A 12,644-nucleotide genomic window follows, 5' to 3' on the forward strand; every position below is an offset into this window, starting at 1 on the left:
CCCAGAGAAGTGATCACAGAAACAGCAGCAAACATTTGTCTGAAGGAAATGATTCCTTTTAACGAGTTTACATGACTTGTTGATTCTGGAGCAAAATCTGACCGCATCACTCTAAATCTGATTCATTTTAAAGCTCTGGGTGAGAAGATTCACCCAGAGTTCAGCCACTAGATTCATGTCCGACAGGTGGGGGTGTGTGCCAGTGACTCAGCTGAGAGGCATCTGCAGCTGTGCTGTCGGTGATCAGAACCAGGTTACTGTACATTTCTACACCCTAAACGAGTCCAGACCAGACTAGAATCAGGTCTTTCCTTTCCTTTAAGGTGTCTGAGAGGTTTCAGAGAGGTTTCAGATGTCATAGTAACAGCAGCTTATTTCTATAACTGTGAAACATGTTATAAGTTCCTGTCAATAGCAGGATAGAAAATCCCGACCAGGGCCTTTCTTTGTGGAGTCTGCATGTTCTCCCGATGCCTGTGCGGGTAAGGTTTATTCTCACTGTCCAAAGACATGCAGGTTAGATTGACTGGCGACTCTAAACTGCCTGTAGTTGTGAGTGTGAGTGTTAGTCTGTCTGTCTCCGTGTCAGCCCTGTGATAGACTGGCGACCTGTCCATGGTGTACCCTGCCTCGACAGCCCCGTGCAGCCCTCTACAAGATGAACGATACAGATGATGGTTGGCTGCAAACTACTCAGATGACTTGTTGTGAACAGCTGTTTTATTTTACAGTAAGAATGAGACAGGCGTCTTTGAGCTCTAAGTGTTAAACATACAGTTTCACATTAAATCAGTTGTGCAGAACAAACAGAAAAGTCAAGACACAATCACCTGTAAATAGCATCAGATTACTGAATTCAATGGACTTGTAGTCTTATAATTTTTTTTCTGCTCTGTTGCATGAATTGACTGAATGTTGTGGTAGAGAGCTGACACATCAGGTGTAAAATAATTATGTGTAAACACTCAAAGATGCACTGTTAAAATGTGAAGTGTCTGGGTCACTGACCTGACATACCGACAGGGGCAACTGTTCTTCTGTTTGACAGTTTATATATCAGTAATAAACTGTCAAACAGAAGTTGTGCACTACCAGTCAGAAGTTTAAAGTCACCTCCATGTTTCCAGTTGTCATTTTTCCATGAATGAAATCAAACACTGCTGATCCAGTTCTACAGAGGAATCATCGAGCCTGCTCATCCATCACTGTCTGGTTTGGCTCAGCAACCAAACAGGACAGGAACAGACTCCAGTGAACAGTCAGAAAAGATGATGGGTACCAGCCTGCCCTCCATGGAGGACCTGTACACCTCATGAGAGGGCAGAAAAGATTTGTGCAGACCCCTCACACCCTGGACACAAATGGTTTGAACCCCTCCCCGTTGGACGGCGTTACGGGTCACGTTATGCCACAACAACCAGACACAAGGACAGTTTCTTCCCCCGGCCATCACTCTGATGAACAATTAACCCAACAACCCTCAGTGCAGTGCCTTGTAAATATACTTATCTATTCCTTTTTCTTGTTCTCTCAGTCTTTTCTTGTTTACTTGTTGCCTTACAGAAGAAGAACACTGTACATACACATTGTGCCTCTAGGTCTTTTCCTCAATCTGCTTTCTGGGGTTTTATTTAAACATGTTGCTGAGCAGAGAGCTGTTTTTCTACTTGACAATGAAGTGGGATGTTTGGTCTCATGTGACCTCTGGCCCCTGTCCTACATGCTGCTATAAACTCTTCACCTTGTCCTGAGACTTATTTTCACCACAGAAATGAACCTGGCTTTCATCTCTCAGCTCATGTTAATAAATCTCCTGCTCTATCCTCTTCCCTCTGCAACATGTGGATATTTAACTTCGGTTGATGTGCTTTGTCTTTATTCGATCTCCTGCGGCATGTTGGCAGTGTCCTCACCCAGACAGGAAGACACATGTCAGACCTGTCTCTCTCTCTCACTCCCTCTTTTTGTCTCCGCTGCAGTACAAATCCTGGCTTTCCTACGCTGCTCTACGCAACTGCTCCATGCTCTGAGACCTGCTGAGAAACAGACACGCACACATTTAGAGTATCATCACACAGCAACACATACACACCTCTCCTGGACCTCCTGCACAACCAAAGGAGGAGAAAAGAGGGTGGAAGAATTTGGCCTCAAGTCCTGCAGCCATCATCAAACTGCTGGTAATGTAGAGTTATTGTCTGTCTGCCTGTCCGTCCGTCCGTCCTCAGCTCCTCCCCTCTCTGTCTGTCTGCTGTTTGTGATTTGTAATCAGTTGTGTCAGCTGCTGCAGAAGGTTTCGGTGTAGATAATTTTTCACAGGTCCAGAAGACAAAACCCAAGAAGTTTGGAACTGTGAACTTAACAAACCCAGATAAGACATGTATTTAAATGCAGCCTAAGACCTGAGTCAGAACGGACGACGAGGAATCAAATTCTTTACCTTTCAAGATATAAGCCTGTACACATCCTGCTTTCAGTACAGTACTCCACAAAACGCACACTGGACTGGTTGTTTTTAAACTGCATGCAACATGTGTTTCGGTATTTGTAGTGCTGAACCAGCTGGTGAAGTAATTCACAAGTCAGTCAACAGGAGGCAAATTCAAAACAAACTAATTGTCAAGGAAAACTGTCGAACTTTCTCAAGAAACATCCAGAGGAAGGCAAGTCTGCTGATACACAATGTATTTTACAATGTGTTAGCCCATTTTTATTAAAGGCATTTTATCATCAACCATCCACTGTAGTGTCTAAACTGGACTTTTTTCTGCCATGTCCCACTCATGTTTTGATAGGGTTTTTTTTTTTCTCCTTTAAGAGCACCAGTGGTGGTGAGGGAAATGAGAAGTGGCCCTGTTTTAAATTATCTTTCTCTAGGTGCATGCCCACCAGAATGTTCCTGGTGCTTTTTGTTCCCAGGAACTAAAGTACAAGAACATTACCTGCTGCAAAAGTCCCTTGAGTGCACTGAAATTTAGCCAGTAGCATGAGACTACTGTGGCATTTTAAAACCAATTTTAGACCATTTTAAACTAATGACACAATTACAGAGCTGCAGTCAAACCAGTCATATCCTTGATGTGAAGAAAATGTAATTTTCTGGCTAAAAGTGCAGTGTCAGAGCGCTCGCTACTGAGAATTAAAACAAACATGTCTTGAAAAAGTTGCCGTGTGAGACAACATGAAGTCATTTGCGTACAATGGCGTTAGAAACAAAAAGCGAGTACGAACTATTTCCCCAGTTCCACTTAATGAGTGAGCCACTGAAGTAAGGAAGCAAAGCAGCTGAACAAAACTTCTGCTTCAACAGTATCTGGGTTCCATTACCCTACATAGGCTATTTTTTTCCTCTGTTGTTTCTCCTGAAAATCTCTCCATCTGAGCCTGCTCATCCAGAAACTGAACTGCTGAATATTTTCCACTCCCCCCTCCCCCCCGACTTCTTTCCTCTGTCTCAGCACAGAGGTCTCTCTCTCTCTCTCTCTCTGTCTTTGGTCACCACTGAATTGTGGTTCCCTATTGGCCGATGCTAAATTGAGGTGGGAGTACCTCAGAGCTGTGTGTTGTGAAGCTGCAGACTGAAGATGTGAATGATTAACAGAGAGTGGGTGGACATCATGGATGAGGGAGACCCATTTATTGCACCATGTGATCTTGTATACCCTCTGCTGCTCTGGAAAATCTTAACAGGAGCCGCAGTTGAATGCTAACAAATCAGGGTTTAAAATTTTTAAGGTTCCGATTTTAATATTGAGTGCTATAGTAAATATTCCTTTAACTATTTCATCTTATCCAGATAAAATCCAGACTCAAGCACCATATGAAATCTCTCCCCATTGACAATATAGTGCACTATATTTGCCCTCATTGTCCCATTTCATTTCAGCATCCCAATTCTGAGTGCAATAAATGGTGCTGTGAAAAAGTCTCACATTTTATAGATGAGTTACCATGAATTACACTGGTAACACAAACTCACAATTAATCAGAAGTGTCCAAAATCTCATTTTACTTCTCACAATAAGGTAAACCGCTCCCTTATAAAGGCAGAAGTAAATGAGTGAACAAGAGAGTGACTATGTTCAGAGACAGAGATTCAGAGTTGGTAGGTTCAGATCATGAGCCAATCTCTGAAGCTGAGAAATGAATCAGAATCAGCTTTATTGGCCAGGTGTGTAGGCCACACGAGGAATTTGACTCTGGTACATCGGCTCTCAATGCCAGTGCAGAAGTGGCAAAACCTGCAGTTCCTCGAATGGCCACTTGAGGCAGGCTCCTAAAGGGAATCATTCACCATACACTCCTATGTAAAAACTTTACAGCAGAAATAAACATGTTTACAGCCTGGTATATAAAACGGTTTTAGTCTCTATAGCTCAATTCCCCTTCCATGACAACTGTATGAGAGGGGGTCAATTTTTATATAACTCGGCCATTTAAATTATATTGAGATTAAAAGCTATGCATAATTAAGGGCGGGTCCCGTCACTGGTGGCTAGCTTGATTCTGCCCATTCAGCCCACCTCAGCTCCACTCACACTCTGCCTCTTTGCCCATTTTTGGATTAGCCGTAGCAGGCGGAGTGAAGCACTACCAATATGGCAGCAGTCAGAGTTGAGCTTCAAAACCACTCTTCAGAAAACCAACGCATGACGTCATGGAGAGCTTGTCCATTGTTTATACAGTCAGTGAGTCAGATCTACGAGTGACAGAATAAGAAACCAGCAACAGTAAATTAACAGTGAAGCTTTCAGTCCTTCAGACTAACAAAAAGTAAATGTTTCTATCTGGACACTCAGGCTTGTCTGGGCACCATGCTAACAAATAACAGGCTCCCATTATTTAACACCACCAACAACTCCCATCATGCACTGGGGTACAGATACAGTACATTTATTACTGTTATTGAGGCCGGTTCAATCTGCTCCATTCAGAGAGGAAATCAGGCAGAAGACATACTATCAGGTGTGTGAAGGTGTGTGTTAGCTTCAGATCTCTGCTTTAATAATGACAGGGCTGCAGTGTAGACCGGTTATTAACACACACACACACACACACAACCAACACACACACACACACACACACACACACACACACAAAACTGGCCATTAGCAGAAAGCTATATGAGGACCAGCAGCAGCACTGACAACTCTTTTTGTCTGAGAAGCTGCTGCAGGTAAAAACATCTCTCACTGTTTATTTTTTTTGTGTGTGTGCAGAAAGAACGTGGATTCTTCTAGTTGGTCCTATTTTCTTTTTGCTGCTGGCTTCTACAATAAATTTAGGGTGAGGAGATACAAGTACTTTATTTTTATTTTCCTAATGCACATTTTTTCTTTTCTCATTCTCTCAGTCTTATCTTGTTTACTTGTTGCCTTATGGAAGAACATTGTACATGCACATTAAGAGCCACTGTACTGGAGTCAAACTGCTCATGTGTTCAGCACCTGGCCAGTAAAGCTGATTCTGATTCTGAAATGTGTCCATAGCACATAGCAAATGTCAAAACTGCACAGCTGCTTGTTTTTAGAACATGTGAGAATTTTGGGTTTTTTATTTGAATGAAAAAATACTTTATGGAAAAACATGTTTATAATTCTCATGGTAAGATGCTGAAAAAGAAGCTGCTTTGGGATCAATACCTAGGTAGAACTGTATCAACAGCAGGATCAATACTCAGCACTTGTGAAGCCTTCGGTGTTGGTAAGAGTTCATGTGAGACAACATGAGCCTGAACCTGGTCTGTGCTGTGCTGCAGGGATGAGGTGGTGGCTAATAGTGGCCAGTCTGTGGCTGCTGGTGGTCCTGACCATCCCAGATGCCAAGGCTAGGAAGGGACCTCACAACCAGGGTGGCGAGACCCGACGAGGGAAAAGGAAGCGGGACGGACAGGGTAAGACCCTCTAAGACCTATAAGTTTAGAATCCACAATTTTGTCATTCTGATTGTCCACACCGTAAACCTGAATCTATTGCATGTCTGTCAGCCCTGGAAGAGGGATCCCCTCTTCTGTTGCTCTTGGGTTTCTTTGGAAAGTTTTTCCTTATCTGGTACAGGGTGTTTTCTGCCTTACAGATTGTTGGGTTAACTTCAACCGACTGATTCATTAAGAAAAACTCAGAAATTACAGAAAATTCTGTAAAAGCCATTGGGCACTCCTTGCTGTGCTTTAAGTACAGAGATAGGGCCAGGATATATTTAGCCAAGCTTAGCACAAAGACTGGAAACAGGGGAAAATGCTAGCATCATCAAATATCATTGACAAAAACTGGACTATAGTTTTTGTTGACTAACACGATACAAACAAAAGATGATGAACTTGACTAAATTAATTCAACTTGTCAAATGACTAACACCAAAACTAAATCAAGTGTCAAAATTGAGACTGGCTCCATCAAAACTGAAATAAATAAATAATTTTTTCCACCTGGCAACAACTTTAAAGCTCTCTGATTTACATGATATATCTTGTTTAATGAACAGGTGCAAAAAAGTAAATGTATAAAGAAGACACTATGGCTGTAGTAGCATGTAATGTTGGAACTCTGTTGGGCACAGTGCTTGTATGCAGCACGTCTAAAGCCTTAAACTGATACAGCGGTTGCCAGGTTTGAACTCTGTTCTAATGTTTTATGTTTTTCTGGTGATCATAACTCAATGCACAATCTTGTCTGGTGTAAAAACCTCTAAAGACACTAGAAAAAAAACAACAACAAAAGATCACACTTTATTAAATGTGGAGTCCTACAGGAAAGTGTCTCTGGTTCCCTAGTTTTTTAAATATATAAAATATGGAATCTGCTTTGTCCATAATCCACTTTGGCTGAAACTGAAATTAACTGAAAACAATGTTAATTTTGGCACTTGAATTTTATTTAGTCTTAGTCTTTTGACTAAATTGCATATTAGTTTTATTTAAATCTTTGGTCTTTTGATTTTTGTTAGTTTTAGTCAACAAAAGACATTTTAGTTTAGCTTTTATCATTTTTAATGTTTGTATCTCAATCATTCTGAGGCTAGAGTTATTGCCATCTTTGTTGTATACACAGGTGAGGAATTCAGCAAGATCAAGAACTGGCTTGTAGACAGCTGGCTCTCTTCACATGGCTAAAACATATTTTATTTGGCTCTAAAAAGAGAACAAACAGGCATAGGTCAAATCTGGGACAAACCATATCTATAAACTGATAAACAGACTTTTCCTAAAATCCAGACATAGCGTTGTATATCTGTAGGTCTTTAGAGGTTTCTAGACAGATGTAGAAGAAAATTGATATGACCATGTGTTACAGGTCATGGACGAGAAAGAGCGGGACAGTCTAGACCTCTGAAGATCAGATTGGTTCCTGGTCCCAGTGTCCCAGTGCAGCCTGGAACAAACCAAGAAAACACCCTGTACCTACAGTCCTATAAGAGTATTCAAGAACAACACTCCAGCTACAGCGTGATCCCAGGTCAGTGAGACCAGTAACACAGCGTTGACTCAGGTTAGTGAGACCAACAAGTCAGATTTAATCCATCGGAGACGGTCCAAAACCCAAATATTTAAGCCACAGTGAACTGAGAGAAAACAGAGAAGCAGCAAGTCCTCAGATAGGAGACACTGAATGATAGAAGTTCAACAAAGATGCTGTAGACCATTTTTGGCTTATTTTAGCTGTTGTAGCTCTACTCTCAAATGTCACAAAATGCTGAGCAGTGGTTTACATCAAAGAAGCTAAATGATTCAAGTTCCTGTCAAATGGCGGGAAGTGGAGTGGATGTAGTACATTATACTAAGCATAAAGGAAAACAGCCATGTCAAGGTTACTGAGCAAAACCAGTTTAGGTTCACTTATGTGCAAATGGAAAGGGAATCTACAGTCTTTACTTGACATTATATCAAAAAATAATCCACAAAAGTTTTGATTTAGGAAATAAAAATGTTGTTTTAGAGTTTGTTGTAGAGTTAAATGTAAATGTGCAGCAAATCAGTTTTCAAAAACAGTGAAACTAAATTGTCTCTGTAGTATGTTTATGTGTAATGTGGCAGAACTTTGCAGTGTGTTGTTAGGAGCTGCAGGAGGATTTTTCACATAAATTTAAAGATGTATTAACTAAGATTTTACACTGTCAGATGACATCACAGCAGTGTAATGCGGTGTCGCTATGACAAGCAGCTACACAGCAATGGGACCATCTGCAGTGGAAAACCAAGCACCCGGTACCAAAAGCGAGTAGAGTTGAGTCATGTCGATTTGAGCTGGTACCAGGTGATGGAAAAGGGGGCTTAAAAGTCTGACACAATGGCTGCAAGAGTGAAGAGGTGGCATTCTTTTGCACAGAGAAAGTTGCACAAAGGAAGAGGGTTAACACTGGTTTGGCTTTTTGAGTGTTAAAAGCAGTCAAAGGAGTCAAATCTGATTCAGCTGTGCCATTCTTCCTTCTGGATGTGTTAGCATCTAGTGTGTTTGTTTTGTAATATATAGTGACCTAGCATGGTCATGATCAAGATGCTAACTTTTATACCTTTGCTAAGTTTAAAAACATTTTCCCCCAAGATCAAATTATTTACTTTTAAGTTATATTATCTAATATTGTGCGCACAGTATTTTACAAAAGGCATCTTCATGTCTTGTTTTGTCTGATCAACAACGTAAGACTCAAGGAGATTCCGTTTACGATGACAATAACATAGAAAAGCAGCAAATCACCACACTGAAGAAGTCAAAAACAAAGAATCAATGTTTCTAATTTCTTAGCAAAACTGTTAGATTCATTGTCAATAAACAATTGTTTCACATGTGGTAAAAACACATGGATAAATGTACTGAACAGCTTAGAATTAATGTGCCACACTATAGTCTGATGGTAGCTGTAGTATTTAAACAAAGCCCTGCAATTAACTAGACAATAAAGAGCAAGAGCCATGACAGCAAGACAATATTTTAAAGAGAAAAGAAAAGCTCTAAAATATGTATGCTCCAGTACAGATAACAGGGTGAGAGTCTCATTGTTCACAAGAAAACAGACATAGATAATTTAAAGCAATAACCTGAGCCTCTTAACTACCTGTGTTCCTATAGACTTGGTAAAGAGCATATTATTAGAAAGAATAGATGACAGACAGAACAGACTTAAAATAGACACAAAGAGCCTCTTCCTGCTGTATCATAGTGGTTTTTACTGACTCACTGCCACTCGCAGCCTTGTCTTGTCACAGGTATGGTGTTGAAAGGTAAAGTTAATGCAGAGGGAGGAGTGGAAACTATACAAATCACTGCTTTGTCTGGTTCTGATGGTAAAGTACAGGCTTTAGATTAGACTAGATGCACACAGCAATTACTGCAGCAGGGCCTGCTGCTACTGAGGATGACAACGGTCGCCATGTTAGGCTGAAGTTGTGACAGTCTGAATTTGGCTTGTTCTGGATTTCTGAATCACTGTCCACATCATGTGTGCCAAGATGGCTGTACGGGTTGTTGTAAGTCAATAAACAGCAAAAACAACTTCTGACACAAAAATACTAAATTATTACTGTTGCTGCTTCAGTTGACACTTTAAAGTTAGTGACAAGGTGGATACCCAGTATATTAGGTCAGTTCATACTTTCTGCATACCCTTGTCCAGACATTGACAGGTGGGTGATCACATGGCCCAATTTGTACTTCAGCCTTCTGTCCATGTACATTCTGACATTCTGTGACATGCACTATCAGAGCGTCTTTGCTGTCTGTGGACACATTTTTGGTCTGCACTCGGATGTCCACACAGTCTGCCCTGACCCTCACATTCCTGGGAAGATTACAAAATTTGTCACTGGACCGTAGTGGACATACGGGCACAGAAATCATTAAGCGCCCTTTATGACTAAAACCGTGTGTGTGTCCACTGTTCATATCAGTTTGAGATAGTATGAAAATCTTTAAGAGAGTTATGTTTAGGATTTTATCCATTGTGACCCTCACTGCCATACTGCTGATGCTTTTCCATTTCAAGCTTATAAAAGATTTATGTTGAAAACTGGGGTAACTGCTAAAATTTAGTAGTTGACAAATGACTTTTACTCCATTGACAGTGTCACTTAAAAGAATGTAAAGTATGATCAGCTACAAAACTGTCTGCAATATGTCTGTGCTGTTCCAGGTAAGCAGGGCCAGTGTGTGTACCAGGGTCTGACCATGTTCAACCAGGCCGTCTGGTCTCCAAAGCCCTGTATGACTTGTCTGTGTACCGGAGGACGGGTGGTTTGTGATGAGATCACCTGTCCCACTGTGCAGTGCCACTTCCCCTTCACCCCTGCTGGGGAGTGCTGTCCTGTCTGCACGGAGCCAGGTAGAAACACAAAATGTGAGCACGTCATGGTGCAGCATCCAGAGGCAACAGAGATAAGCAGCGTTTCTGACAGTCAGGGCCAACGTTTGGAGGATTTTATTCATTCAACATTTGCACATCTTAAGCCTTGTAATGTTTAAATATTTATGTTAATAGCCTTCAGTTTAATGCAGCAAACAAACTATAGGATTGAATATTTTATGTCTCAGGTAAAAACATCGAGTTCCAACATACTATACCTGCAGAAAAAAATCCAGTCTCTCTGGCAGAGGGACAGTCCTCTTTACTTTATTGCCAGTAACCATGTGCTAGGAGTCCGAGTTCAAGTCATCAAACAGTTGATCTCTTCATTTTGTAATTTACTATATATTACTTCTCACTTGTTTGAAAGTAACTACACAATTTCTATCTCTGGGGCCTCAGCATGTTGCTTCTTGTTTCCATCATGGCTTTGTAATTAGCACATTTTCGGTTTGGTCAAGTTTTAACATGTTTATCTTTGGAGAAACCACATGTTGTCAACACGTCAACATTTACAGGACTAGCTCCACCTTACTGTCAGTTCAGTTTCATAAAAATGAAAACTGGATGCACAACTGAATCTACAAGAAATTCAAAAGCTACTTGTAAAAACTAACTGCGTAGCCTTGGTTAGTGTTATCACTGCTATTGACTAGAGATCCATGTGTCATGAGAACAAACGGTGGCTTGAGCCAAATGACATCCATCCACATGAGGCATGCAGTAAAAAAGTTGAAGAAATGTCATGACAAAAAATTACTTTTCCTAGTTTCAATTAAAATGCTTTATTTCTAATTAAAGGGCTATATATGAATGATAATGAAATTGTTTCCTGAGTTTTCTACCTCCCTGCTGAATACGCATCCTCTATTGTAGATGGGAAACCAGTCTACAGTGTACAACCTCTGTTTGAACTGACAGTAACTGACTCATTGCTCACAATCATACACTGCACAGTCTATGTGCATGTATAGATATGAAGCAGGAGAAAACCTCTCAAAGTCAATGTATCCTTGACTCATTGCTGTATGTACTGTAGATGCACACAGCTTTAACCTGGTAGCAGTAACCACAGAAACATGTACTTATCTGTATAAATACATGGTCTATAAACAATGTCTGTTTTATGGGTGGACTTTACAGTCTACAGACTAAAAGCTGTTTTATACTGTGACCCTATATTTTTGGTCCAACAATTGACAGTGAGGCATTTATTCAGACAAACTGTTGGGAGACAAAAAGTTTCCTTGCAGATGACCTCATAAAATATTATGGCAATAAGACACTATCAGACATTTCATATTTGCCGGATGTCCTTGTTGGTATTTAGTTGTACAACTATAAAACAGCATTACATGTTGGGCATGAGAGCTAAGGTTGGTCTAAATTATTTACACTAACTTAGTATCATTTGGCTGCACCAAATTGCTATTTGCTAAGGGTTAACAATAATTCATTTGGCTGCACCAAATTGCTATTTGCTATAAGTTAACAATAATTCAAACTACATAGTTTATTTATTGGTCCACTACCTTTGTTTTACCTCAAAGAAACGATTTGGTTCACAAATGACCTGGCTGATTTTTTGAGACCGATAACAAAAGTTGGTCATTTTAAAAACTCTGATCACAATATAGTGGCTATTATTTAACAAACAAACAAACATTCCTGATAAAAATCTGTTAAATTGTGTTATTAAAGCCATGTGACCCAGTTATGTCCTGAGTGGAAAAATTTCAAAATGAAAAAGTAAACAAATAATTCTTGCTACTTATCGAGCCGATACTTTATGCTGATACTATTTATCAGTAGTATATATTTGCCAATACATCAATTTGACATATATTGCCAAATCCTGAGTAGTAGAGAGTCCAGTCTCTCTCGAGGAGTAAAGTTCCAGAGCCCAAGCTGTGCGTGGAGGTGAGCCCAACTATATCTAGCCGGTACCTCTCAACCTCCTGCACAAGCTCGGGCTCCTTCCCCACCAGCGAGGTGACATTCCATGTCCCCAGGGCTAGTCTCCGTGTCCAGAGATCGGGTCGTCGGGGCCCCTGCCTTCGACTGCTGCCCAATCCACTGTGCACCGGCCCCTTACGGATCCTCCTGCAGGTGGTGAGCCCACAGGAGGACGTCCCCACGTCACTCGTTCGGGCTAAGCCCGGCCGGGCCCCGTGGGGGGAGGCCCGGCCACCAGGCGCTCGCATTCGAGCCCCAACCCCGGGCCTGGCTCCAGGGTGGGGCCCCGGCTGCGCCATGCCGGGCGACGTCACGGGACTAGATCTTGGTCTATTCATAAGGGGCTTTTGAAC

General features: G+C 41.2%; 1 protein-coding gene across 1 annotated transcript in view; it reads left to right on the forward strand.

Annotated features, from left to right (window-relative positions):
- The first annotated feature begins 2,047 nt into the window (after positions 1 to 2,047).
- The window catches only part of ecm2 (extracellular matrix protein 2, female organ and adipocyte specific), a 27,436-nt gene continuing 16,839 nt past the window's right edge, over positions 2,048 to 12,644 (forward strand). Inside the window, exons 1-4 of the mRNA XM_020611176.1 lie at positions 2,048 to 2,180; positions 5,759 to 5,893; positions 7,293 to 7,454; positions 10,126 to 10,314. Of these exons, the coding sequence (XP_020466832.1) occupies positions 5,761 to 5,893; positions 7,293 to 7,454; positions 10,126 to 10,314 (484 nt within the window). The 5' untranslated portion in view covers positions 2,048 to 2,180; positions 5,759 to 5,760. The remainder of the gene's footprint in view (positions 2,181 to 5,758; positions 5,894 to 7,292; positions 7,455 to 10,125; positions 10,315 to 12,644) is intronic.

Source organism: Monopterus albus, unplaced genomic scaffold, assembly GCF_001952655.1.
Source record: "Monopterus albus unplaced genomic scaffold, M_albus_1.0 scaffold110.1, whole genome shotgun sequence".
Classification (NCBI taxonomy): domain Eukaryota; kingdom Metazoa; phylum Chordata; class Actinopteri; order Synbranchiformes; family Synbranchidae; genus Monopterus; species Monopterus albus.